The sequence below is a fragment of the Penicillium hordei genome (genome assembly GCF_028827395.1).
Source record: "Penicillium hordei strain IBT 12815 chromosome Unknown utg000001l_segment0_segment0, whole genome shotgun sequence".
Lineage (NCBI taxonomy): Eukaryota > Fungi > Ascomycota > Eurotiomycetes > Eurotiales > Aspergillaceae > Penicillium > Penicillium hordei.
The window spans coordinates 635,873-662,463 of NW_026623142.1; the positions used below are offsets into that span (position 1 = coordinate 635,873).

Below are 26,591 nucleotides of genomic sequence, written 5' to 3' on the forward strand. Positions count from 1 at the left end.
TCGGGGGAGAGGATGTAGAATGGAAGAAAGGAGGAATTTACAATCAAACGATCGAGGATGGCGACATCTCAGATCGGATGATTTTTTTTTTTTATCTCCGTACCCCCTCCCCCCCTGGGTCCGTTCCCGTCCATAAAGCCCTGCCCTTATACGGAGGACTATACCCTAAATGCTATAAATGTCCGAGCAATCAGATGTTTTATGTTTTATGTTTTATGTTTTATGTTTATATTAATTTATAGATTTTATAGGTGTAATTTATAATAAAAAAAGATAAGCCTAGATAAATAGGCAACCACGGTATGAAACTTGAATTCTTAAAAATCATTGCCTAAATACACCACTCAAATGCGAAATCCACCTATCTACATCCCCAGATTCCCCAGATGCTCCAGTTTCCTCTATGGCACAAATATGGCACAAATACACAGGACTCCGAAATGCTCTATAGAGCCTGTACAAATCGAAATATGCACAAATTCAAGGTGGAAGCCCCTCAAATCAGATAATAAATAAAAAGAAATCGAAAGATCTCACTCAATTCTCCGGTGATCGAATCGCTTCGATAACAACATCCAGAGAGAACACGAAAGGCGCATGCTGATTACGTGGGTTCCATTTGCGGAATGCGCTTTGGCAGCGGTCAGGAACGCCGCCGAGGGCAACGAAACTTTTGGGGATGAATGGTCGGTCCTGGAGGGATGTGGCAAGGATACCATATTCGTGCGCGAAGACCACTGCCGAGGCGAAATCGGCAGACTTCTGTGAGGCTTGCTCGCCGATAATCCTGTGAGAGCGGAATTAGTGTCAGTCAACTAGAGAATATTCAGATACGGTAGTACTCACACGTAGATCTCAAAGAAGGTGTCCAGGACGTATACATCTTTCTCGATGATGTCTCGGTAGCAGAATGGCTCGATTTCTTGAACGCAATCGTTGGCCTTGACCACTGGTGAACTTGCGCCCGGACGACGGATATTCCAGAAACGCGTTGGCGGGTTCAATTCGTGGTCGACCCGGAGGAGTCGCGAACGGAAGTGGTTGTATTTCGGCTTCAGCTGCCAGTGATCTTGGCACATGTGCGGCGCGGCCTCCCGGGGGCCTGCGAAGACATCGAAGAAATCCTCCGGCTCTTCGCCCTCGGTGACCTCTTCAAACTCTCCAGTGAGACCTAGGTCCATGCCGATAAGTCGGGCTGCACCGGTTTCTTCAGGGCCACTGCCTTTGCCCTTCCATAGGTAAAGCTTTCCAAAGGGAGCAGAGACAACGTAGGGGAAACCAGAGCAGAGGTTGCGCAGTGAGTAGTCCACCTCATCAAAGGTCATCTCGCCCAAGTGTTTCCGGCCACAAAGCATGTAGAGAGCCGATGAATTGTGGCGAGAGCTGGAGCCCCGACGAGTGATCATAATTCCGCCAAGTGCTTGGATGAACCGTGTGGGCTCTTTACCTTGTCGAATGACTTGCAACTTAGAGCTATTCTCACGAGCGACCTTGCGTGCGAACGGCTGTTCATTCTCTACCGAGGCTTCGGGGACATCGTCTCCACGCCAAAGGTATACTTCCGAGGTGTTACTTCGTCCGCTCTCGAATGTGTGCACGCAGAGATACATGCTGCCTTGATATAGGATGTACTCCTGGTGAGAAGGAAGTTCCTGGCGCCTCCCATCACCTGTGAGCTCCCAGATCTGTCGCTTCACGGTCCTGATCTTTACATCGTCCGGCTTGCGCATCAACATCAGCTGGGGATCAATGTCCATCCGGTTTCGAGCGTCGGGGAGTGTCTTGAAGAAGCCCGCAATTACCTCACGTGCCTCACTAGCTTGCGCAACCAGTGATGGAGCAGACATCTTCCTTGAAAGTCTGCGCGGATCGGTTGGCTTGGGAAGCATGACATCGCCATCTTTGGGGGGTACTGGCGGGGAGGGATGGCTCATGGGCCGTGAGACGGAACTGCGTGCTGACTCGACGACAACACCGGGGATGCTCTTCTGCTGACTCATAGGTGAGTCCATTTGGTTCTCTTTGTGACTTGTTCGGAGAGGGGATGGCGATGAGGACGCAAACCGGTTTTGCTGGCCCAATTGTGGCTTTGGCGTTACAGGCAAGGGGGACGCGGGGGGATCGGACGCGGGACGGTCGAACTTCGGTGGGACAGGTGGTCCGCTTGATGGACTCACCCCTTCAGGGCTTTCGGGGTCCCTGGATGTCGCCTCAAGGTTGGCGGAAGGGAAAATGTCGAAATTCGTTGTTAGGGAACGGGTCTGAAGTGCTTGGGGCGTATCGCGTTCGAGGGTATCTTGTGGAGAAGTGTTCAACTCCGGAAGTTGCTCGGTGACTGGGCTGTCTGAACGGGGGTTTGTGATGTCAGGAACTGGGTCTTCATCAGGCTGCGACAGGCACTCCGAATCGATGTCCAAGGATTCAACAGGGATTGTAGGAGTCTGGGACGGGGTGGCTTCAGAGCATGAAATAGCACCAACCTCCTTAGTATCGTCCCGAGCGGACGGGGTCGAGATATCAGTTGTCTGGGGAAGTCGTCTCTTCGGGCCTCTGGCACGACCCTTTGTGATGTGCGTGAGAGGCGCAGATGGCGAAGCAGGATCACTCTGCGTTGAAACGGGGGTTGACAGCTGCTTCTTCGGTCCGTCACTGGCAGGGGCACCACGAGAAAGCAGGCCAGCTAGCGCAGGGTTGATTCGGCCCGCCAACTTGCTTTTAGCTGTTAAGGTTGGAGTCACGGTAGCCTCTGCGACAGGCGCCGGTGGCCATTGGCGAACTGGGCGGAGTGTCTTGACTGAGGGCACTTGCATCTTCACTACGCTGGGCTCGATTGGTGCCACGTCTTCCCGGGTTTCCTCCCGGTCCGCTGAAGAGACTATCTCGGGAGTTTGCTTGTAGTCGCTCGCCGCTGGGATTGCCTCTGGCTCATCAATGGGATCATCGGCAGGGAAAGGTGACAATGGCTGGGATTCTTGAGACGCTCGCGAAGAACTGGTATCTTTCAAGGGCCAGCCCGGCTCATCGTTGGCAGGAGATGGCGACAATGGCTGTAGTTCCTGAGAAGCTCGCGATGTACCTGTGCTTTTGAAAGATGAATTCGGGGACGACAATGGTGGTCTTTCCTGTGAACCTCGAGAACCAAAACTCTTAGCGGGCAACGTGGGCTCATTGTTGGCAGGAGATGGCGACAATGGCTGTAGTTCCTGAGAAGCTCGCGATGTACCGATACTTTTTAAAGATGAATTCGGGGACGACAATGGTGGTCTTTCCTGTGAACCTCGAGAACCAAAACTCTTAGCGGGCAACGTGGGCTCATCCACAGGCGCCTGCTTTATGCTATTTGCCCGGGTCATATTTTGTCGCATAGCAATTGCTTCTGGGACGACCTCGGTCGGTTTTGGCGGCGCATCCTGCTCTCCAGCGGTATTCCGTCTGATGGAGCCCCCGCCGGCTTTCATTTCATCTTTCCGTGTTACAAGGCTCCTCCTAAATTCATCAACTCGCTCGGTCTTCTTTGGTCCGCCGGTGTTGTTCAAAGCAGCTTTGCCTCGTAGGATATTGCCCTTAAGCTCATCTGGTGCAACATAGTTGCGAGTTTCGGTCTTTTTGAGGCGTCCAAATACATTTTTAAATTCCGGTTCTTTGTCATCACCGTTATCTTTGACGACTTCTCGTTTCCGTAGGTTTGCTCGGAAGTCCACCACAGGAGATTGTGGCTTCACCTTGGGTGAAATTGGCCCCCGCGAGGAAGTAGAAATGGAAAAGTTGGGTTTGGGGCTCAGCGAGTCGGGAGGGATCCTGCGAGTGGGAGTAGATTGAGGCTCGGACTCTTCAGATGCCGATAGTTGTCGTGATTCATTCTCCATTTCAGCGGGAGAGGCAGACTTGGGTTCCTCCGCCGGTACGCCGCCTGATAGGGCATTGAGAGCTTCCTCGACAGGCGATGGAGAAGCTGGGGTTTCCTCTTTTGTTTGTCCGGCGTCGGGGCTACCGAGAACTGACGGAGATTGTGGGACTGTCTCCTTCAATTTGGCTTCGGGCGTTCCAGGGATCGAGGGACTAGAGATACTAGGTTTCTTGGAGAACTCCGACGGAGAAGAAGGAACAGTCTCCTTGGCAAGGCTTGGACTAGAGACACTGGGCCTCTTGAGTGGGAATTCTGCCGGAGGCTCTGAGACGGAGTTCCTGTGGAGTGATGAAGCCGAGCTGATGGGCTTTTTGAAATGGAATCCCGAGGGAGACTCAGGTGCTGTTTCTTTAAGCTTGCCTTCAGGGCTTCCGCCGACTGACCCTCCAGCGGTACCAGGCCTCTTGAAAGGGAATTCAGAGGGAGGATCTGAGACAGAGTTCCTGTGAACCGATGAACCCGAGATGCTTGACTTTTTGAATGGGAAGCCAGACGGAGACTCAGGAGCTGCCTCCTTCACAGGGCTCGCAGGAAGCGACGGACCAGAGGCACCGACTTTCTTCAGAGGAAATCCTAATGGAGACTCCGGAACGACATCCTTGGTGGGGCTCGTAGGAAGTGATGGAGCAGAAACACCAATTTTCTTCAGAGGGAATCCTGATGGAGACTCAGGAACACCATCCTTGATAGGGCTGGTAGGAAGCGATGGACCAGAGACGCCAGGTAGTTTGGTTTGAGTTCCTGGCGGGGGTGTTCGCATCAAACCGAGAGGGGTGACTTCCTTGAAATTGTTTACTCGCCCCAAATCCACGCTACCTCGCGATTGCCGGTCTTTGGCCCAGTTAGGCTGCGAGGGGGGTCTGGTGGTTTGTCGTGGTAGCTCTGGTCGGTTGAGAGCACTTTCCAACCAAGAAGCCTTGTTGGGGCTCCAGCGCTTGGGGTCCATTGTTTTCGAGACAAATGGACTTTGAGCGTCGCCACCTTCTGCGGTGGCAGAGCTAGCAGAACGCGAGTGACCAGGTCGGAATGACTTTCCTGGACTTTCAAAATTCACACTGCTTCTATCCGCCGGTGTGGTTGGTCGTTCGGCTGTTTCGGTGGGTGCCTCGCTATGACTGGAGCCTGGTCGTTGCAGGAGAGTTGAAGGTTCACGTCCAATTCGCCCAAGAGTTGGAGGGGTCATTTCACTCAAACCTGGGCCTGCCACACTGCTGCGATTTGACACAATGGAATTTGACCGCCCGAGCCCCTGTGGAGTTTGCGCACTCCACCTTTTTGACACACTATCTGATCTTCGCATCATAGCACTCTGAACAAAGCCTCCCAGACCCTTGGTAGGTGAGGTCGACCGTGTTCGCTCTGGTGACATCCGCCGCTGGGTTGGAGAGGGCGACACGGATTCCTCAAAGGAGGAATCATTCTGTCGAGGCTCGAGCTTTGGAGTCTCTGACAGGTGCACTGGTGACCCCAGTCCAGTGGCCGAAACGGATGATACAGAGAAGCGATGGCTCATGTTACTATCGCGAGAACCGGTTCTCGGAGGTGACGATGATCTCTCTTCTACTGCCGCGAGTTGATCTAGTTCGGTACTTGATTCTTCACCCACTTCCGGCTCCTGATGCCCCACACCCACGTCTGTTTTGATATCCCTCGGTTCTTCCTTGTCACTGTGTGCTAACGACCCAGCCGCACGGTCTGGCGATGGAGGGAGCACAGGGGCATCCTTCGAGGGCCGCGGGAACCCAAATTGGAGTCGAGATAGTGTATTCTCATCCGATGCCGTAGACAAATTTCTGAGGTGGCTTGCGCGAGTTGGGGAGCGAGTTGGGGATGTTGAGCCGGGTGGCATACCGAAATCCCGCGAGGAGGGGCGTTGCTGCCATGACAAAGTCCCCGCTCGGCTACGGGACAAAGGTGGCAGTGTCCGCGAGGGAGAATCCATTCCAAAATCCGGGACCGATCCGCGTCGCTTGTCGGTGTCAGAGGCTTCGATATCTTGACTCGAATCCACGGCGCTCGTAGTCGGTGGCTCAGGTCCTGGGGTTTGGGAGGTTTGCGGTGTTGGCTCGAGGTGTTCTGGGGGTTCAATAGACCGGGCGCTGATAGAGGAAACGCTCAGCCGTGCGATATTGAGGGTGGATGAATCGTCGGTAAGGGCTAGTGATCGTGCACGCTCTGTTTTGAGTCATCCGGATATCAGCACATTGTTGACCTGCAGCAGATGCTATGGCTGCAGACATTGCCTGCATCAAGGGGAAGAGGAAGTATGTACCGGCTCTCCGGGCTTGCCTTTCCTTCCGGCCCTGCAGGATCTCTTCCTCTAGTTTCTTGGTGCGCTCGTCGTCTTCCTTGTCGCGACGCTCGCCTAGTTCTCGGATGCGCTGAAGGAAATCATTGACATCCTCGGAAGTCTCGTTGGGGACAGCCATGATCTAGGACTCCTGGCGTTCATGCACGCCTCCTAGAATAAAACAAATGAGGGGGAAAAAGTTGTAGAGTGGAAGAAGGGCTGTGTTCTCCGCCCTGTTTAAATTAGATCGGGACTGACGATGATCAACAAATTCATTGGCTCACACATCACTTTTTTTTTTCTTATATCTTTTTTATACTATTTATCTTTCCTTATTCCTTATTAAAATATATATATATTTATATATATTTTCTACATCAACATGGATAGATGCATTTATTCAGACTAATTCCCAATCAGCCATAAGGGTTTTGTTTATTATTTATGTGGAGCGATGGGCCCCGCAGTTTTACCTCGTTCCATGGGCTTTTTGCTCTTTCTTTCTGGTTCCTTCCTGTTTTTTTTTTTTTTTTTTCCTTTTTTTTCTTTTTTTTTCCTTCTTATTTTCAGGGGCTACCTAGGTAAAAGGGTTGTGAATTCATAGTTGGGTCATATGTGACCATTTAGTATTGGATATATCAGTTTGTGCCTTGCATATGCTAGGTTGTAACTCCATCATCCATTGTACTCCGTACACGATGGAACATTACTTTTCTTCTCTTTGTAAATTTCTACTCTAGCCTATCGGATATGAGCAGCCTGGTTCCTTTGTTACTTGGGACATTTACCAGATAGTCCTTTAGAACAGGTAAGCAGTATTACAAATGGTATGCATAACATGCACCATATTGATGATTTTTAGAATATGACTGATGGCACGTTAGTTTAAATATGACGGTTAACCCAGTACATTAGTAGACCAAAATCTGAATTAAAAGAGACCACTTGACATATGTTGTATTAGATATCTGGTGTAAGTATGGATATCAAGAGAAGACACCGGCCGATTTCCCCCGAGTTCACTAATAAAGGAACAGTCGGTCCTTAGCATCTTGTACCACCCATTCCAGACCTTCATTCAGATTTTTGCCTGTCATTGCACTGCATGGCAAGATAGTCCACTTATGGGTTTTGATTGAATCCAAGTCAAGACGCTGTACAAAACATTAGCCAAGTCCGGCAGACCTCGCCGAATTCCAAAGAACTTTGACCTACTTCTCGGACCTCCCGCTCGCTCATGCAATGTTCCACATCTGTCTTATTCAAAAATACTAGTAAACTAGCTCCCGTAAGGCGCTGGTGGAATGGGTTCAGTTGACGCTTTCAAGATTTTGCGGGTGGGGACGTCATCCGTACCTCTTCGAGAAGCAGACCCGAGAGCTCCTGTCGACAATCGTCAACCCGGAGTCGATCTGTAGCATCGACTACCCAGACTAGCGTGTCGGTCTTTTCAAAATAGTTTTTCCAGTAGGATCGGAGTGTTTTTTGTCCTCCAACATCCCCTAATACTGTCAGTATGGGTGCCCACCAGAAACCTGGGTTGGCTCACATATGTTGAGTTTGTATCTGCGCCGAGTTAGCAGAGCTCGAGATATTAACGAGGTGGAAAATTACCCCATAAAGTCAATTGTCTTGATAATAAATCCTAGAGTCGGGCTGACTGTCGTAACATCCTCCCCCATAATTCGCTTGACGATGGTCGTTTTGCCGGCATTATCAAGACCACTGCAATCATTAGCATATCGGTCCGAACGATCGGCCAGAGTCCATACAGCATCAATATACGCATTTCTTTATCCTTTAAGCGGGCCTTTCGAAGTATAGACAACATGGTTGCCAATATCTCCTGCTTGGTGCTTTTTGGAGGGGAGTTGGAAAAGGAAAAATGCTGGCAGGCTCCAGATGGGGTTTGATCGGATCGGCCGATATTATATTTTTCCCCCTTACTACAATGTGACTTGCTATTCAAATATGTCTATCTGAATGTGATGTTAGTGTATGTTTTGCTAGCTTGATTTTCTAAAGGGCACTGTCTCGGACTCCAGGCTACGGCATCGACTAGTAGCAAGGCTATCCCGAAATTCAAGGCTTTAGATCATTTTATCTGAATACGAACACTCAGATATATACATATGTAAATATAAATATATAGCAAAGGTTATATATTGAAAAGTCCATTTCATAAATTAAGTCTCCTGCCGCCTTTTCCCTCTACCCAGAAAGATTGAGAAGGGGGACAATACACGTATAAAAAAGAAAGAGACGACTAAAAAGATATGACAAGACCGCATAAGTGGCCGACTATTCCTTATATATATATTTATATACTGCAAGCAGACAGACCAGAGGTCATGCCGTCACCTCAAATCCTTGGATCATTTGTATCGACTTCGACCTTCCTAGCTCTCAGATAGATATCCCAGTATCCAGCTTTCGAGACTCCAAAGCAGTATTTGAATGAAGTCTTGTCGAACTGCTTCTTTGGATGAGAGGGAAGAACATAAGTGTGTAATCGGATAATAGGAAATTGTGAAGGTAACCTAAAGTATGACTTTGAGAGGAAACGTTCGAGGCTTCCCAGTCCCCCAACCTTTATGATCCTCTTTCTCTCCCCTCTTCCCCATATCTCCCTCTTTTCCCCTTCCACTCATCATCTCTCCCATCTTCATCTCTCCCGCCTTTCATCACTTCGTTCGTTTCATTTCCTTGCTCCCAGTATCCACAACGCTGAGCGTGCTCTGCAGTCAACTCTCGGAAGGGAACTGACTGCAACACATCCGATTATTCAGGTACGCTTGCTGTCAACCATTTTTACGCTGCATCCTTTGAGCAACAAACACGAGGTCACCCCCAAGTGATATGCGCGCGGAACAGGCACAATTGCAAGCCCTACCCCAAGTGGGTTCGCAGAGCTTCGCAACTGCTTCCTCGTTTGTTGATGTCACATGCCATGAAAGAAAAGCGAGAGGGTGACCAAGAATAGACCAAAGAAGCATCATGACAATGATGTTCGAGAATCCCAGCTGACTTGAAAAGATCTACCAGAGCCTCTGATTCAGTTCCTCGTGACCTAGTTTATATCACAATGGCAGAAGAAATCAAAATGCCTATGCCATTCCGTGGTAGGAATGCTGTTCATCGAAAACCGTCCAACAAGTTCAACAAGCCAAAATCGACAATAGCCCTGAATGGCTCTAGTTCAGTTTCGGCCATGCTTCATGTTTTCGAATCTATGGACGAAATGGAAAGAGACAAGCTGATACAGAGCATAGAGAATCTGAGCTGGACACAAACTTGGGATTTGACCAAACAGTTTGACAAAAATAGGAGAGAGAAAATGCCCGTGCAGCAACCTCTGTTCGGCATGGAAAACGAGAGTCACTCCTGCCCTGAGATGCTTCCCGCAGCGAGGGACGGACCTGGGGTCGATTTGAACAGCATTGTCTACCAGTTGCTCGCAAAACCCAGGACTGTCGAAGGCGTCGAGGAACCTGAGCCATGGGCAACAGCCGACCCACCCGACTGTATACCTGGCGATGAACATGAAATCGAAAAGACGATCAAACGGTTCAACAACGTGGAGTTTCGGATCCAGTGGGATGCCCGACGCAAAAATCAAGGAAACGCATACGCCAAATCTCGTCGCACCTTCCCAATCGTCCAAAATGGCATCCTTTCCTTCACATCGGACTGCCACAACGCTGTTTACGAGCCGGAGCAGTCTCTTCTTGATGACTGGAATTTGGACATCCAAGGAGGAGATGATAGATGGCACGAACTCAAACATAGAATTACATCGTTTGATCTTCCCAACGCGAGTGTCAGAAAGCAATTCCGCACCTGGTGGGATCAGCTTCCGGCAGGACACCAAGTCGACATCTATCATATTGCTTTCTTTGACGGAACGGCGATACCGGACGGACAGTCTTCTATGTTTCTGCCCGACACCAAACATATTCCCACCCCTAGGGACATGAAAGATGAGCTGACACGCCTGCATTGGCACGAGACATCGGAAGGCTACGTATACAACCTGGGGAAGATCAACAAAAGACGAAAGAAGAAGGAACAGGAACACCAAGAGCACCTGCGTCGCACTGCGGACTACCGTGCTTGGCTAGAATTGCCACCGGATTCGAAGGTTGTTCCACCGGGCATCTATCTGCGTCCCGCGGAGCAGTGTGACGCTTCTTCCATCCTTGAAATAATGAACTGGTATGCTCAAAACTCAGCTCTGAGCAGTGAAACCCGATCTATGGGAGTAAATGACATTGGGGAGCTTCTTCAAATTTGCCGAGAAAATCACTTCCCCTTCGTCGTCGCTGCCCGACGTCCGCCAGAGCGCCTGTGTCGCAACCAGATCGACCCTGTGGTTGGCTACGCCTATGTTGAATTCCATCGACACGGCAAGAGCGCTGACAAGCACATGGGTGAGCTGAATGTCTTCGTCCAAGAGAGTAGCAAGAAGCAGCACATTGGACGGGCACTTGTTGATATGGTCCTGTCTTGTTTTGATGTGACCTCTAAACAAAGCAAGGATTACGAGTTTGACCAAACTGGCACAGTGCAGTACGGTGCGGGCTATGGCCGTTCCCTCACAGCAATGGTTTGCGCCATTGCAACATCCCCGGAGGTCCAGGAGGAGTATGCCTGGATCAAGGAGTGGTTGGGGAGGGAGTTTGGCTTTGAGGAAAAGTACGTATTTGAGAATGCGAGAGTGAAGAGTGGCAAGAGGTATGTGCCGTTTTTAGTCTTCACTTTCATCTTGGATCGTATTTGCTAACACATATTCTTAGTTTCGACCTTCAGTACATGGCTCGTTGCTTCGGGGCCCCACATTCGAGGGATGGGATCAAGGGCCGACCACAGGCTCAAGCCCAGCCCCAGGGGAGTGGTACCCAGTCTGCGATACTCAACTACATCTGATGGGCCTGCGAATGAATGTTGTGGAGACTATGGAGGGATTTCATCTTCGGAAAATCTGGTGGGAGGGCCAAAATGAAGGTCTGAAAGAAAAAGGGGGGGAAAAAAAGGTTGAAAACAAAATGAGACAGACTACTTTGACAGACACATGGTCTGTAGTTATCTAGGATGTCTCACCAAAAAAAGGTCAAGGTGTTGAAAGGGCACATGGGGGATATTAAGCGGAGAAGGAATACCTACACAGGTAGGTGGTTAATCGAAAGTGTATGATTATAGTAATTCTTCCTTAATAATAACCTTGGAATAGAATAATATTTAGCGGAGTGGCCTTGGAGTAGAGCTGTTGACAATTGGGCATGTCGAAGCGGACTGATTATGTCATCAGAAATTTTCTTGTCACCGCCCGGGGAACTTTTTTTCGCATGTTGATCCATTTCTTCTCGGCGAGATTGAGTTGCTTGCACAGTGTTCGGGGATCTTAGATTTTCTACTGAGACTGTTTGAGAGTGTGTGGAAGATATCTAACTACCAAATACGTACTGGAATCTGCGCCAGCCTTCAAAATGGCTCCTCAATCGGCGAAGCGGAGTTCCGCCAAAGACGATGATTTCGTATTCACGCTCTCCGACGACGAGAACGAAACCCGTTTCGAAGAAGAAGATGACGACAACGAGATGCAGGACGATAATGTGCTAGCATCAGACAACAAAAAGCGCAAGCGCGAGGTCGAAGCCGTCAAGCCCAAGAACAAGAAGCAGAAGCAACTGGAAAAGCAGCAATTAAAAAATGCCAAGAAGAACAAGAAGAACGCCGAGCCTGCACCCGAACCCGAATTGGAAGAGGAGGAGGAGGACGATGATGCTGCAGCGGATGCAACAGAAGACGACGGCGTTTTGAACCCCGAGTTCGAGTTCGATGTTGGCGGTATCGCGAACCGTGGTGTCACTGAAGGCTTTGATGGCTGGGGTATTGATGATAACGAGAAGAAGCGCTCCGGAGACAAGAAGGCTGTCGATATTGATGACATAATTGAGCGGAGGCAGGCCAAGAAGGACGAGGCTGCTGCTAAGAAGCAGAAAAAGAAGGCTGCCGAGAAGGAAGAGAGCGCCAGCGCATCTGAAGACGACGCTGCGTCGGGCGATGAAATGCCCGTTGACTTCGAGGATGATGAGCTCATGGCTGATGACGCCTTCGGCATGGGTGCAGACGGCGAGGAGGAGAGTGATGCTGAGGGCCCTGAGCCTGGCTCTGGGGATGAAGATGAGGAGGACGATGAGGACAAGGATGAGAATGAGGATTCCGATGACGATGCTGCATCTGACAACGACTCCGTCGCCACACCCGTTAATCACCCCGACGATATGGGCTCAGACCGGGAGTCCGATGTAGAGAGTGAGGTGGACGAGGAGGAAGCAGAGAAGCGCAAGGCGTTCTTTGCTCCCGAAGAGAAGGTTGACACCAAGGCCAACATGGCAAAGATGACTTTCCAAGAATTCAATCTTTCCCGCCCCATCCTTCGAGGTCTCGCTGCAGTTGGGTTCACAGACCCGACTCCTATCCAGCGCAAGGCGATCCCCGTTGCTCTGCTAGGTAAGGATATCGTCGGTAGTGCCGTGACTGGTTCAGGAAAGACCGCTGCCTTCATTGTTCCTATCCTCGAACGTCTCCTCTTCCGTCCCCGGAAGGTCCCTACAAGTCGTGTTGTGGTTCTGATGCCCACCCGTGAGTTGGCTGTTCAGTGTTACAACGTTTCCGTCAAACTGGCCACCTTCACAGACGTCACATTCTGTCAATTGGTTGGTGGTTTCAGTCTTCGTGAGCAGGAGAATGTGCTCAAGAAGCGCCCCGATGTTATCATCGCCACCCCCGGTCGTTTCATTGATCACATGCGCAACTCGCCTAGTTTCACAGTTGATACCCTGGAGATTCTTGTTCTCGATGAGGCCGATCGTATGCTTGAGGATGGTTTCGCCGATGAGTTGAACGAGATTCTTACCACGATTCCCAAATCTCGCCAGACTATGCTGTTCTCTGCGACCATGACAGACTCAATCGACAAGCTTATTCGTGTTGGTATGAACCGCCCGATGCGCTTGATGGTTGATTCCAAGAAGAACACTGTATCCACCCTTATTCAAGAGTTCGTGCGTCTCCGTCCCGGACGGGAGGACAAGCGTCTCGGTTACCTTCTGCACCTGTGCAAAGAAGCCTACACGAAGCGCGTTATTATCTTCTTCCGACAGAAGAAGGAAGCTCACCGCGTTCGTATCATTTTCGGCCTATTGGGCTTGAAGGCAGCAGAGCTACACGGTAGTCTGAGCCAAGAACAGGTATGTTCAAACAACTCTTGTCCTATATCTACAACCGCTAACTTCCTATGCAGCGTATCAAATCCGTCGAAAATTTCCGAGATGGCAAGGTTGCCTACCTTCTTGCCACCGACGTTGCGTCTCGTGGTCTGGATATCAAGGGTGTCGAAACCGTCATTAACTACGAGGCTCCCCAGAGCCATGAGATCTACCTGCATCGTGTTGGACGTACAGCCCGTGCCGGCCGCTCTGGTCGTGCATGCACGATTGCCGCCGAGCCCGACCGGAAGGTCGTCAAGCTTGCCGTCCGCGCAGGTAAGGCCCAAGGCGCCAAGATCGTCAGTCGTGTGATTGAGCAAGCCGTTGCCGACAGCTGGGCGCAAAAGGCCGAGGATATGGCGGACGAGGTGGCCGAAATCTTGCAAGAGGAGAAGACCGAGAAGCAGTTCTCTCAAGCCGAGATGCAATTCACCAAGGGTGAGAACCTCATGAAGCACGGTAACGAGATCATGTCGCGGCCGAAGCGGACGTGGTTCGAGACCGAGAAGGACAAGAAGGTTTCTCGCAAGCTGGGTGCCGTTGAGTTGAACGGTCCCAATATCAAGAAGAGCAATGTCAAGCTTAGCAACAAGGACAAGAAGCGTCTTGATGATGCGCAGATGAGACACGATGGTAATATCGGGTGGAAGAAGGGCAAGGGTGATGCAGAGTCTGCTAAGGACCCCAAGAAGGGCAAGGGTAAGGGCAAGGGCCCGGGATCCAAGAAAGGGAAGAAATAAGGGATCTATGAATCGTGTATACAATTGAATACCATGCAAATAGCATTTGAAGCATAACTAATTGTTATAACCTATATAAATTCAAATTCCCTATATAACCTCCCTATATAATCTCTAGTGGGGCCTAGATCCTTCGGGAGGTACCTAAGGTAATCTCCAACATCTCCCACCAATGAAAGTCTTCGCCCTTGCTCCAACTCGAGCTCAGGCTGATTCGACGTCAGTACTATTTCATTCTCATAAGGCTTAATCCCCGCGCCCCACGTTAGGGGGCCAAAAATCTTCTCTCTTATTTTTATCTTTTCCTTTCCTCTCATTTTTGACATTTTTTTTCGAGTATATCTCGAATCGGGACCTTGAAAAGGTGACACTTGGAATGGCTGAGCCTCCCAAGATTAGTCTCCCCCGGAAGAGCGCCTTCTCATGCGAGGCTTGTCGTAAACGCAAGGTGCATGCGGATCCCCTCGGACGAAGCCCGAGATTTCCGAGCTAACTGCTCACCAGGTTAAATGTAACGGCGCTAGTCCGTCATGTTCGCGATGCGCCGCGCGCAACGAGCAGTGTGTGTATAGCTTGTGAGTCGATTCCCCCTCTTTATGCTGTTCTATTATCGCAATCGCTAATTATTTTCTCTTCCAAAGAGCCCCGACATTATCGTACACGAAACAGCTTGAGGCTAGGGTAGCGCAGTTGGAGGAAGCTCTATCGAAGCGCGGCGAGGGGGAAGAGGTGCGGAAGACAAGATCGCCGTCGTTAGCTGCGTCCAGCTCGAGCGGACCGAAGATAAAAATCGATCCCGATGCCGAAGATCTCACCCGGGCATTTGATGGTCTCAATGTGGAAAATGACGGTCGCGTCTCATTTCACGGTCCGACTAGTTTGTTCCAGCTGCCCAGTGGAGTGGTGAATGAAACCGCGTCGACTTCGCATTACGCGCAGGAATTGGAGGGTCGCAAAGAGCGGCTTGTTAATAGCGCATGGCGGGAAAGAGCATTCGAACAAATGGCTGCTATGCCGGTATGGGCTCCGGTGAATTGGATTGTTTGAAGGATGCATATGCTGATACACTTCTGCAGGAGCCTTTCCAGTATCTTCTCGACTCGCATTGGTGCTGGATCCAGCCACTGTGGAATTTTGTCTACCGTCCTGCATTTACACGTCTGTCCGACCTTGCCATTTCAGACGATATGACACTAACCTCCCCTAATAGGCGATATGAAAATCAATGGGGCGTATTACTCGGACGTCTTATTAAATGCCATTCTTTCTCACTCGGTACGATGGTGCAAAGCCGAGCCTCAGGTTGGTCCGCTTCTGGACTCCTATGACGGCGGTGCACAATTTTCCCATCGTGCATTGACAGGGGTGTTCGACTCCCTCAAAGTTGGTTATGCAGGCATTCCGACCATTCAGACATTACTCCTTCTCAGTGCCCAGGAATGCGGCCGTGGAAATCGAACGCAAGCTTGGCTATACAGTGGTATGGCCTTCCGGCTGCTGGACGACTTGGGTATCTCCATCGACAGCCGAAAATATTCAGGATCTGCTCACCTGAGTGATGAGGATATTGAAATACGGAATCGCCTATTTTGGAGTTGTTATTTCTGGGATAAGGTGGTTTCGCTGTACTTCGGCCGGGCGCCAACGATGCAGCAATCTCACGTTAGCCCGCCGCGCATGATTCTCGATGACACCGCTGAGATTGAAATATGGACACCTCATGGGGTAGGCTTCACTGACGGTGCTCACTACCCACCGACGCAGGCGCATTCAACGTCATGTTTCATGAAGATGTGCGGTCTGGCGGAAATCTTGAACCAGGTTCTGATCCACATATACGACCCAATCCGCCGAAGCACGGACTCTGAATTCTTTGATTGTGTTCAGGAGCAGGCCAAGAATCTAAGTGAATGGTGGGATGAGCTACCTGACTACTTGAAATTGGCGGCAGTAGATCTTCCTCCATACTCACCACCCAGCCATATCGTCATCTTGAAGTATGTGCTCAATCCTGCGTAAATTGGAACATGGTGCTAACTGAAAATCTTCTAGCTGTTTATATCATACTATCAACATCCTTCTCCACCGACCAATTCTCTGCTCTCGGGAGCTGTTGAAAGCCCGCCCCGAGGCACAAGACTCGAACCATCTTGTACAGTGCATGGCATCAGCAACATCAATCCTTTCTCTTTTCGATCTATACCGCCGTACATTCGGCGACAGCCACGTCGTTCTCTCTCTCGCATACAGCATCTACACAGCAGCATCGATTTTCCTGCTCGAGATCCAAGCCCTAAAGTACGCCGCACCGGGAACCCTAGACAAGCTCAAGTTCTGCATTTTCGCCCTTGAGAGAGTCAAAGCCGCGAATCCCGTTATCACAACAGCCCTCAACCTCATATCTCTGGAGCTTCAAAGACTCCAAATCAACATCCACGGATCAATGCCCGCGCCTATTCCTAAAACCGAACAGGAACACCAGCATCACCAATCCCCACCTCAACACCACCCTCGTCTCCACCACCCTCAACACAGCCAGTCCCCGTCAGTAGGCAGTAACCGATCCCGCCACGTCTCTCCGGGCCAGCATCACCAACCACAGACATCGATAGTTACTCAAGCTCAAACCACCGGCCCTGAAACCCCGCCTCTGATGGGAACCTACAATAACTTCCAGCACACAGGGCCAGGTTACGAGATCCCGCACTCGGGCGAAATGCCCCAGCTGCCGCCTACACATTTGCTGGGCGGGATGCCAAATGCTGTCATGACGATGGATGACCCCAGGTCCTACGAAATCGCGCCTGAGGTATATGAAGCATTCTCGTATGCGCAGCCGATCACGACGAATATGACGCCTGTCTTTGAGCAGGGCTGGGTTGGTCATCCTCAATGATCTTGTATAACGTCACTCGGACTTGGTTTGGAAGCTAGTTTTTTCCCTCTTCTCTCTGTTCACATACTGTTCTGCTTTCGTGATTCCCAAATGCACATACAATTAGCAACCTACCAAGATCAGGGTCAATCCAAGGTAGATATGTCGCTTCAGCAGCCAATGATAACCACATGTATTTCCATGTATACATCCATGTAGGCAACGTTGCAAGCTTTACCGCATTAAAGGTATGTTCCCTCTGTCAATTACTGGGAAGAGAAATTAAATCCACGATTTTTTATTATAGGAAGACGCTCTAGTTGATATGCAAAATAGACTGGATAGCTTGGAATCACGAAAACAGAAATAATCGAACCGCTATCAATGTCAAACATGGGCCAAATGATAACAAATGGGGTATCAGTAAATGACAAGCAAAATATATCAATGGGATGCCAAAAAGAAACAACGAAACGAAGGATCACAAGGAGGAACCGCCAGACTACAAAACACGACCGTCCTTCAATGCAACATTCTGCGACTCATCAGCCGGGGAAGCAAGATCCCACTCCCCCGGCCTCGCCTGCCACCTCAGATACCACGGCCCATCAAACAAATCTCCCATCCGCTCAATAGGCACACCCTTCGTCTCGGGCATCCAAACACCAAGTATAACCAGCCCGGAGAAGCAAATAAGCGCCCAGAAGAGATAAGCACCCCAGACATCAAGCGAGACAAACATATTCGGGGTCACACGCACAACAGCAAATTGGAAGAACCAGTGCAGCGCCATACTAATCGCATAGCTGACATTGCGGATGCGCGTTGGGAATATCTCCGCGCCGTACAGGTAAGGCACTGTGCAGAGGCCGATGGACCAGCCGACGGCGTAAATGAAGACGGAGGCGACGGCTGCGTTGGAGGCGTCTTTGTTGTCTGCAGAGCCTGGGCGCAGGCCCATGTATATACTCATGTAGATGTGTGCGCAGAGCTGTAGGCTTAGTCCGACGAGGGTGCAGCGGCGTCGACCGAAGACGTCGATTAGACCCCATGCGAAGGCCATCGTGAAGACTAGTTTGACTATCCCATAAGCGCCGGAGGAGACGAGGGAATTTCCGTCGCCGTTTACGCCGGCGTACTATTTCACATATGTTAGTGTTTTGTTACTTATTGTGGCTGATAATCGCCTTGAAATTGACGTACCTCAAATATGGTCGTTACGTAGTATGTGATCCCGTTCCCGCCGGTCCACTGAGCAATGGTTTGCATGGCGATTAGGAGCCAGAAGCGCTGTCGGTAATTCGGGTTCATCTGCGTCTCTTTTAATATAGTCCAATGAGAGACCGATGCTAAGTCTGTCGCTCGCTCCCGCTCCCGTGCATCGATAATCGCGAATTCCTCTGTGATGTCGGGATCATCGACAACCTTGCCACGGAGCCGTGCCAAAGCCTCCAGCCCTTCCTGATGAAGCTGCTTCGAAACGAGATACCGCGGAGTCTCGGGGCAAAGGTACGACAGACCATATGCAATCCCGACAGGAATTAAAGGCACAGCTTGAACTAAGCGATATTGGGTTCGTGTGGTCGCCATGTGGACCCTGGCACCATAGTTGATAAAGAACCCTGGGAATAACGCGTTATGGGTCAGATGGGGGCCGAATATGTATGATATATAGAGGGTCAAAGCTTACCCATGGCCAGAAAGGCCAGCAAGAATACCATGTATATCCCCACCACTAGACCTCTTGTCTTCGCAGGGGCTATTTCGGTCAAATACAGTGGCGCAGTCACCGTTAGAGCGCCCGCGCCTAACCCGGCCCATATGCGACTAAACAAGAGCAGTCCGTATACACCGGATGCGAATACTTGGATTAATGTCCCCGTTGCCCATACGATGCATGCCAGGCGCCATACCACCAAGCGCCCGAGTCGATCATTGAGATCCAGGACTATCAGGGCACCAAGTGCTGCACCTAGGACGTTGAAGGACGTGATGTTCGCTTTTCGGTCAGCTAGCTTGGTCTCGTCGATCCCCCGGTGTATAGTGAGGCCATAGTCGGACTTGAAGGAGGGGAGGGAGACACTGGCGCTATAACCACCCTCGTCATAGCCTGCGGAGGACAATGCGTAATTAGCAGATGTCACTAGTAGTGGTCGCTAAGATCGTTGGCCGATAAGCTAGACTAGTAAAAAGAAGTGCACATATACCTTTGGGAATCCCTCCACAGGAAATGACAGCAATCACCAGGGCGCAGTATAGATTGGTCGACCATCGTGATGTGATCCATCGCATGGCCCCTAGCATAAGTGGGCTGTGGGGGGGTTATAACAATAAATCCGGAGGGAACGAAGTGCGATCACGAGGGAGCGGGACAAGTGAAGGAAAATCGGGTTTTCGGCATCCGAGCTAAATAGAGGTTCGGTCAACGTCCGAGCTTTGGTACTTTTGTTTTTTGTCAATTTGCCCTAGTCGTACTTTGCCCATCTCTTAGGGCTTGAGCAATTGCTGCAATGCGTAACCCATATTGCATTATGCATGATTACTTTCTCGCATTACAATGACTTCCAAGTGAATCCACACTTCAATGTCGGATCGCGCCGCAGCTATCCACTTTTTGGCTCCGCTTGACGGCTCCTCAGCTCATTTAACGGGTCCAGATAGCGGCTTGAGGGTTAGAAGCGACCCTTGACGGACAACTTCCGAGCTCAATTTTTCTCTACATCTGGTCTGGTCAAAAGCGTACTGGGTGTTGGTCGGTGGGTCGCACAAGCGCTGTACATCGTACTCCCTACATATTGTGCTGCTCGGACACGGCCGATGGGTGCTTTTTATCTTTATTTTTGAAAAAAAAAAGCACACTGCATTGCAGGCACTTGGATCAATCCACGGATGTTGAGCGGTGAAACTAGCATGTTTCTTCCTAAGTCATGTCTTAGGGTGATATCGCCTTGCTGGGGCTGCTCCTCTGTGAGTATCTCCCTAGAGCTTTATTTTGGCCTTTTCTCTGTACCTCTGCCTACTCGCTTACTACTGGAAACCCGCCGCTGTCTTCATTTGCTTACTATTTATTCGGGATGCTGACCGCTGCTCAGTCCAAAACCAAAACCAATGTACTTCACGGGCGTTCATCGATATCGTTTGATGTCCTTTCCACTCGTTTAGAGCCACGGCGTTCAACACATACCTCATCCGCAAGGGTATCGCTCAAGCAGAGACTCCCTCCCAAGTCCTGGGATAGCCACATGCATGTTGTGGAACCTGAGCGATTTCCTGTCTCTCCAACAGCGGTATATAAACCCGCCGCACATACGTTGCCCGAAGCTCTCGCCTTCGAGTCCGGACTAGGTGTTGAGAATCTCGTATTTGTGCAACCGTCAGTCTATGGTACGGACAATTCATGTTTATTAGATGCCTTGCGAAAACTTGGGCCTTCGCGCGGCCGAGGAATTGTCGTGGTTGACCCTGGAACCGTTAAACCGGACACTTTAAACGAATGGCATACCCTCGGAGTCCGTGGACTGAGAATCAACCTCCAGTCTGTAGGGAAAATGATGGACCAGGACGAGCTGGAAGAGACATTACTCCAGCATGCTGAGATTGCCCGGCCTCTCAACTGGATCATCGAGATGTATCTTCCGCTTAGGATGGTCTCGATGGTCGAGTCAATCCTCCCACGACTAGGCGTGCGCATCTGCATCGACCATTTTGGCAGCCCCGAGCTCGCGTCGTGGGAGGCTGATGGTCCAGTTTTCAACCCTTACACGCTTCAAGGGTTCTCGTCCTTGATCTCTCTCCTTCGTGCAGGCAACACATATGTTAAGATTTCTGCGCCGTATCGGCTCAGCAACGACCATCAAATGCGTGACCTTCAGGCTATGGCACGCGAGTTCTTATCTGTTGCGCCTAATAGGGTTATCTATGCCACTGATTGGCCGCACACTCGATTCTCCAGTGTTGATATCAGCCCATTCACTGAATGTTGTTTGGAATTATGCGCGACCAGGCCGGGCCTGGCGGAGCGTTTGTTTCGTAGGAACACGGAAGAGATGCTTGGGGTCGTCTCCGATTGATGTGGCTGCATTTATCCAAGGTTGACTGTGTATAGCATCTTCGGTGCCGGGGATTTGGAGTTTGGCGATCCCTTTTCTAGCATTGCCTGTTTTGTGCAATTATTTATACAACTTGACCGGTTCACTTGTTCTGTTATTCCTTCGGCCTGGCCTCCTAGAGATAAGTATTCTTAAACATTATAACAGATTGGGCCTGCGTCACAGGAGACCGTCATTCATCCAAGATCGGAAGCGGAGTGTGATGTATGTTCGATGTCTATTCACTTGAAACTATTGACATCAAAACGCCGGGGTTGAGCTAATTTCTCATACCGCCAAGTCATAACGCGATTTTATTCAGCCGTGCTTTCGTATCCTTCTCCACTCTAAACATCTTGCGCGTCCTGGAAGATAACGTGTCCCGTACAGATCTTCTTCGGTCCCTGAGAAAAGTAGAAGAGATCAGGTTAGCAAAATCAGAGAGCTAAATTGACCGGAACAAAACTCACAATAGTATAGCAACACGCTGGCCGAGACTGATCCTCACATAGCTGAGGCTGATCCAGTTGGTCACCTGGAAAAGTAGACTGTTGTTAGACAAACCCCTAGTGACTAAATATCACCGTATTGTTATACATACAGTCCGTTGCCTCATTTGCTTTCGAGTTTCCCCGCGCAGGCGCCATATCACGACAGCAGAAGGGCTGCTGAACCATGCCGGTGTGGTCCTCAGCGAAGGTACAGTGCATGTTAATCTTCTTGGCCGAGACCAGCGACAGAATAGCAGCGAAAGCGAGAGCTGAAACGCGCATTATGGCGGTGATGATATGGTAGCTGGTGGAAGATCGGTTGGCGTGATATCGAGGTGATGAGAACGTGCTTGGGAAGATCGGCTCAGGTATACCCCAGGGGAGGATTATTCTAGGGCCAGATTTTGTCTAATCAACTAGGACTACGAAGGAGAACTGGAGCGGCGAGATGCCTTGCTCCATTGGCCGACAGGGCGGGTTCCTGGGTTGTGTTTTGTTTAGCCAGGTATGAAGGCCGCTCATGGTTGCTTTCATTGGTAGACGGGAGGCGCGGTTGGTATCTCCTTGCATTCTTCATTCTCCGTGAATGTGGAGGGTTTGAGGTGATGTGGTTTACGCTCGACAGGGGCTGCTCTCTATTAAGTGACGGAGTATAGCTAGGGGTAAAGCAATAATGTAGATCATTGTTGTCGAGGTCGGGTGGGTGCCTTTATGAGCTCATTATGCTACCCTTGAAGATGGATACTGTCAAGGGATGTATGAGAGAGGTTGGGACACATGACAGCCCAGAGGTTGTCCGGTGATATTCTTTAGATTATAACCCGTTTGGGCTATATTTAGACGGATTCGATACACATTATCGCATCAAGCTTGGAAAAGACCATTGACTTGGAAATGTCCAGTCCACATAATAATCGGGGCCTGTCGAGGCTCATGCAGGTACCACGTGTAATACTTGGGAGTTCTCACTTGCCAACTAAAGCCCACAGTATTTACAACATAATGTTCCAAAAACCACAGCCCACGGGGCTTAATTTTCAAATATGGTTGCCTGTCCAGCGTATCAATAGTGGACTGTGAGCATCCCTTTCTATTTGTTGACTTGCCCAAATGCCTTCCCATGTTGAGTCAGGTGATGTTTTGTTGAGGCCCCAACGCAGTTACCTAAGCAGATAAGATAAACACACCGCCCTCCCCGGACTCTCTCATACTCCCGGACCCCCTCCTTTTCAGATCTCCAGACACATCACTACATCACTGTGCTATTGTACATCTTTGAAAACTATGAAACGCAACTCCTCAACACCAGTCGACATGGAACGCTCTGTCTACATTCCTCTCTGCTTCTGCCTCATCTCTTTTGCCGTTATCGCCTATACCCACTAGTCATCCGCCCGCGATAGCGTTCTGCCCCAACAGCGTCCCCAGATGAAGATGCAAGGATCACCCACTGTGGTCCTAAATTCTAGAGTCTGGGATGCCTCTCTTCCCTTCGAAACACACTTGCCTCGTATTCCCGTCTCATAACACAACATACGAGTTAATCTCCGGTTCTCCCACTACCTTCAACATTTGAAGACTGCCCCTCCGTCGCAAGCAGAATGTGACCGACAGAGTAGCAGCATTGTGTGGATTGAATGCTCTACAAGTCATCAGAATATGCTTGCTTGATATCTCTCCACGCAAATATTCACCATCCTTCTTCCACGCCCCAACTGCCGTCTAGTCCTTGATCCAATAGACTGGTTACATATGTTCACTTCGATTGGATGTTGTGACATGGAGCCAAAATATACATAGGCTCAGACTTGATGGCTTCTTCTTTTACATTCTTCCCATTTTGATACCCTCTTACCTCTTCCTATCATACTCCGACCAACATCTTCAGATTTATGGGGCCGGGGCCCTTCTCTAGCTGAAACATCTTTCAACATCCATTGGCCTTTATTGGTCTCAATCAAATCTTGACTCATTCCAGTGCTTCAACCCTGGCTCTTGAGTTACGAGTTGTCTGATCGATATTATTTCTTTGTGTGCTACCTCGAGTTTGATTCTGGAGTGCTGGTCACTCCCTGTCGCTCTTTCGTGATTTTCCTATACCCATATATCATATATACAATCTACGATCTACGAATTCAATAATATTACATGTCAAAGGTGTAAACAAAGTGTAGATCTCGAATGCAATAATAAACCAAAAGTATCGTATCAAGCTTATATCGACCTTTCAAGATCCCAAGATCGGACGTGGGCACCTGCCTGGATCTAGATCGGATCACGTAATCACTGCTGAGAAATCACCTGCGGTGATGGAAGAACCAACGCCGAATTAACAAACCCCGATACCGTCACTACTTTTCGGTCCCCTCTCACCTCAGCCTGTATATAATTACCCCTCTTCCCCTCCTCCGCTCCTCCCCTCTCCCCATGCTCTCCCGCTCCATCCAATCATCCCGGTTTAGCTTTCGAGCCTCTTCATCTCTGACCCGGTCTTCCGTCGGTCAAATCCGACCTGGTCGTTTGACCAATCGAACTCTGGCGACCATCAACTCTCCCCGCTTCACCCCTGCGGACTCAATTGCTACCAACTATCGTCTCTCTACAATCTCTCGACACTTTTCTTCCTCCTCCAACCCTAAGAACCAAGAGACATCCAATATGGCTCCCATCGAAACACAGCAGTATGACTACATCGTCCTCGGTGGTGGTAGCGGTGGCAGTGGAAGTGCTCGCCGCGCAGCGGGTTGGTATGGCAAGAAGACCCTAATCGTGGAAAGTGGGCGGTCTGGCGGTACCTGTGTCAATGTAGGGTGAGTACAAGGTGTAATGCTGACATACTTCATTGAACGCTTTTTTTTAACAACATTTAGATGTGTTCCCAAGAAGATGACATGGAACTTTGCGACCATCAACGAGATGCTGCACATTGGAAAGAGCTATGGTTACGACATCCCCGATAACATTGCTATGAACTACACCCACTTCAAGAACACCCGCGATGCCGTTATCAAGCGACTTAACGGCGCATACGAGCGCAACTGGGGACGTGAAGGAATCGACCTCGTCCAAGGTCGTGCTGGCTTCGTCGAGCCCCATACCATTGAGGTCAATCTGGCTGATGGCTCCGGCACTGCCCGCTACACCGCACCCCACATCCTATTGGCGACCGGTGGCCGGCCTAGCCTCCCTTCCGTGCCCGGCGCCGAGCACGGTATCACTAGCGACGGATTCTTCGAGTTGGAAGAGCTTCCCCCGAAGATCGCCGTTGTCGGCGCTGGCTACATCGCCGTTGAGCTTGCTGGTGTCCTCAACGCCGTTGATGTTGAGACCCACATGTTTATCCGTGGCGAGAACTTCCTACGCAAGTTCGACCCTATGATCCAGAAAACTATGACTGATCGCTACGAGGCTGCTGGCGTCAATATCCACCGAAACCACGGCGGTTTCAAGGAGGTCCAACTCATCCGCGATGGCAAGGGCAAGGATCGCCTGCTCAAGCTCATTGGCCATGATGGTTCTGAGATCGAGGTCAACGAGCTCCTCTGGGCTGTGGGCCGTGCCCCCGAGGTTGAAGACCTAAACTTGGATATCCCTGGTGTTAAGCTGAATGCTGGTGGCCACGTCGTGGTTGACGAGTACCAGAACAGCTCAGCTGAGGGTGTCTACGCTCTCGGTGATGTGACCGGTCAAGCTGAGTTGACTCCTGGTGAGTAGCGATCTCCACCTTGAATTTTTTTAAAAAAAAGATCTACTGACTCAATTCCATAGTTGCAATTGCTGCCGGCCGCCAACTCGGTAGCCGTCTCTTCGGCCCTCCCGAGTTAAAGCACTCGAAGATCTCCTACGAGAACATTCCTACAGTCGTCTTCTCCCACCCTGAGGTCGGCTGCGTCGGTCTCACCGAGCCCGAGGCCCGCCAGCGCTACGGCGATGACAAGATCAAGGTCTACCACACCAAGTTCACTGCCATGTTCTACGATGTCGGCTTGTCTCCCGAGGAGAAGGCTAAGAACCCCACCGAGATGAAGATCATCTGCGCCGGTCCCCAGGAGAAGGTTGTTGGTCTGCACATCCTTGGTCTTGGCGTCGGCGAGATGCTGCAGGGCTTCGGTGTTGCTGTCAAGATGGGTGCTACTAAGCAGGACTTCGATAGCTGCGTTGCTATCCACCCCACTAGCGCTGAAGAGCTTGTGACTATGCGGTAATACTATTAGATGGGAAAAAGAAGAGATATTTGTGAATAATAGTCTAGAAGATCCGATATCTATATGATTTTAATCTTTTGTTCTTGCATTAGTATATCTCTCAAGAGAGCCAACTAAACACATTAATACCCCAACCTCGGGAAGGAGTCACTTAGGGCTTGGAAAGGCTGATAGAAGTCTCGATATTCAACGTTACATATTCATGTTAGTGAGGATTTGAGAGGTCAAAAGTGCAACATTACCTACTGAATTTCTACCATAGATACAAAACTCAATAGTCAAAATTTATAACCTTGGAGCCAACACACTTCTAAGCTTACTTCCAAGGTTGTCCATGATTGGAATAACCCCTGTACCCTAGCGTGATGAGTAATCACACACAAACCCCATGGAGGGGCCATCTGCCAGGTGCCCCGCAGACAAGATTATCCTTTTCATCTGATCATATCTCTCTCCAAAGTTTTTGTCTGGAATACAACCAATGGTCATGCCAAAAACTGCAAAAAAAAATAAGACAATTAGCAGTACACAGCAACCCAAACGACTTGCTGACATTGCCTACGTGTGCCATCCCAAACAGTTAGGCGGTACAATTCTGCCAGAAAATGGGTATTATATTGAACTTTAAGGAAGTCTTTTCGCCCTTCGGGGCATATGGTCAAATGAAAATATACAGAGAAGATTAGCATGGCCCCTGCACTAAGGATGACACGCTCAATCAAAG

At 50.0% G+C, this 26,591-nt stretch overlaps 9 protein-coding genes across 9 annotated transcripts; 5 read left to right on the top strand and 4 right to left on the bottom strand.

Annotated features, from left to right (window-relative positions):
• Positions 1-537: 537 nt before the first annotated feature.
• On the bottom strand, positions 538-6,336 carry N7537_000229 (putative gelsolin repeat protein; the record flags this gene model as incomplete). Its single annotated transcript, XM_056891287.1, has 3 exons — positions 538-787; positions 847-6,082; positions 6,180-6,336. 3 exons carry the CDS (start codon positions 6,334-6,336, stop codon positions 538-540), a joined length of 5,643 nt encoding a protein of 1,880 aa, XP_056756282.1.
• An 883-nt stretch (positions 6,337-7,219) lies between these two features.
• Positions 7,220-8,028, bottom strand: N7537_000230 (ADP-ribosylation factor-like protein 2; the record flags this gene model as incomplete). Its single annotated transcript, XM_056891288.1, has 6 exons — positions 7,220-7,351; positions 7,413-7,493; positions 7,554-7,699; positions 7,747-7,763; positions 7,812-7,922; positions 7,970-8,028. The coding sequence occupies 6 exons, from the start codon at positions 8,026-8,028 to the stop codon at positions 7,220-7,222; spliced, it is 546 nt and encodes a 181-aa protein (XP_056756283.1).
• Positions 8,029-9,282: 1,254 nt separating this feature from the next.
• On the top strand, positions 9,283-11,123 carry N7537_000231 (GNAT family N-acetyltransferase; the record flags this gene model as incomplete). The annotated part of the gene is made up of 2 exons (XM_056891289.1): positions 9,283-10,931; positions 10,994-11,123. The coding sequence occupies 2 exons, from the start codon at positions 9,283-9,285 to the stop codon at positions 11,121-11,123; spliced, it is 1,779 nt and encodes a 592-aa protein (XP_056756284.1).
• Positions 11,124-11,683: 560 nt separating this feature from the next.
• On the top strand, positions 11,684-14,208 carry drs1 (putative ATP-dependent RNA helicase DRS1; the record flags this gene model as incomplete). The annotated part of the gene is made up of 2 exons (XM_056891290.1): positions 11,684-13,450; positions 13,504-14,208. 2 exons carry the CDS (start codon positions 11,684-11,686, stop codon positions 14,206-14,208), a joined length of 2,472 nt encoding a protein of 823 aa, XP_056756285.1.
• A 376-nt stretch (positions 14,209-14,584) lies between these two features.
• On the top strand, positions 14,585-17,104 carry N7537_000233 (putative C6 transcription factor; the record flags this gene model as incomplete). Its single annotated transcript, XM_056891291.1, has 6 exons — positions 14,585-14,656; positions 14,713-14,783; positions 14,850-15,225; positions 15,285-15,366; positions 15,419-16,205; positions 16,261-17,104. The coding sequence occupies 6 exons, from the start codon at positions 14,585-14,587 to the stop codon at positions 17,102-17,104; spliced, it is 2,232 nt and encodes a 743-aa protein (XP_056756286.1).
• A 481-nt stretch (positions 17,105-17,585) lies between these two features.
• Positions 17,586-19,387, bottom strand: N7537_000234 (uncharacterized protein; the record flags this gene model as incomplete). Its single annotated transcript, XM_056891292.1, has 4 exons — positions 17,586-18,221; positions 18,287-18,705; positions 18,774-19,226; positions 19,291-19,387. The coding sequence occupies 4 exons, from the start codon at positions 19,385-19,387 to the stop codon at positions 17,586-17,588; spliced, it is 1,605 nt and encodes a 534-aa protein (XP_056756287.1).
• A 770-nt stretch (positions 19,388-20,157) lies between these two features.
• On the top strand, positions 20,158-21,153 carry N7537_000235 (putative TIM barrel metal-dependent hydrolase; the record flags this gene model as incomplete). Its single annotated transcript, XM_056891293.1, has 1 exon — positions 20,158-21,153. One exon carries the CDS (start codon positions 20,158-20,160, stop codon positions 21,151-21,153), a length of 996 nt encoding a protein of 331 aa, XP_056756288.1.
• A 365-nt stretch (positions 21,154-21,518) lies between these two features.
• On the bottom strand, positions 21,519-21,944 carry N7537_000236 (uncharacterized protein; the record flags this gene model as incomplete). Its single annotated transcript, XM_056891294.1, has 3 exons — positions 21,519-21,575; positions 21,642-21,706; positions 21,773-21,944. The coding sequence occupies 3 exons, from the start codon at positions 21,942-21,944 to the stop codon at positions 21,519-21,521; spliced, it is 294 nt and encodes a 97-aa protein (XP_056756289.1).
• Positions 21,945-24,089: 2,145 nt separating this feature from the next.
• glr1 (glutathione-disulfide reductase GLR1) lies at positions 24,090-25,867 on the top strand (the record flags this gene model as incomplete). The annotated part of the gene is made up of 3 exons (XM_056891295.1): positions 24,090-24,472; positions 24,533-25,368; positions 25,431-25,867. 3 exons carry the CDS (start codon positions 24,090-24,092, stop codon positions 25,865-25,867), a joined length of 1,656 nt encoding a protein of 551 aa, XP_056756290.1.
• Between the last annotated feature and the right edge of the window lie 724 nt (positions 25,868-26,591).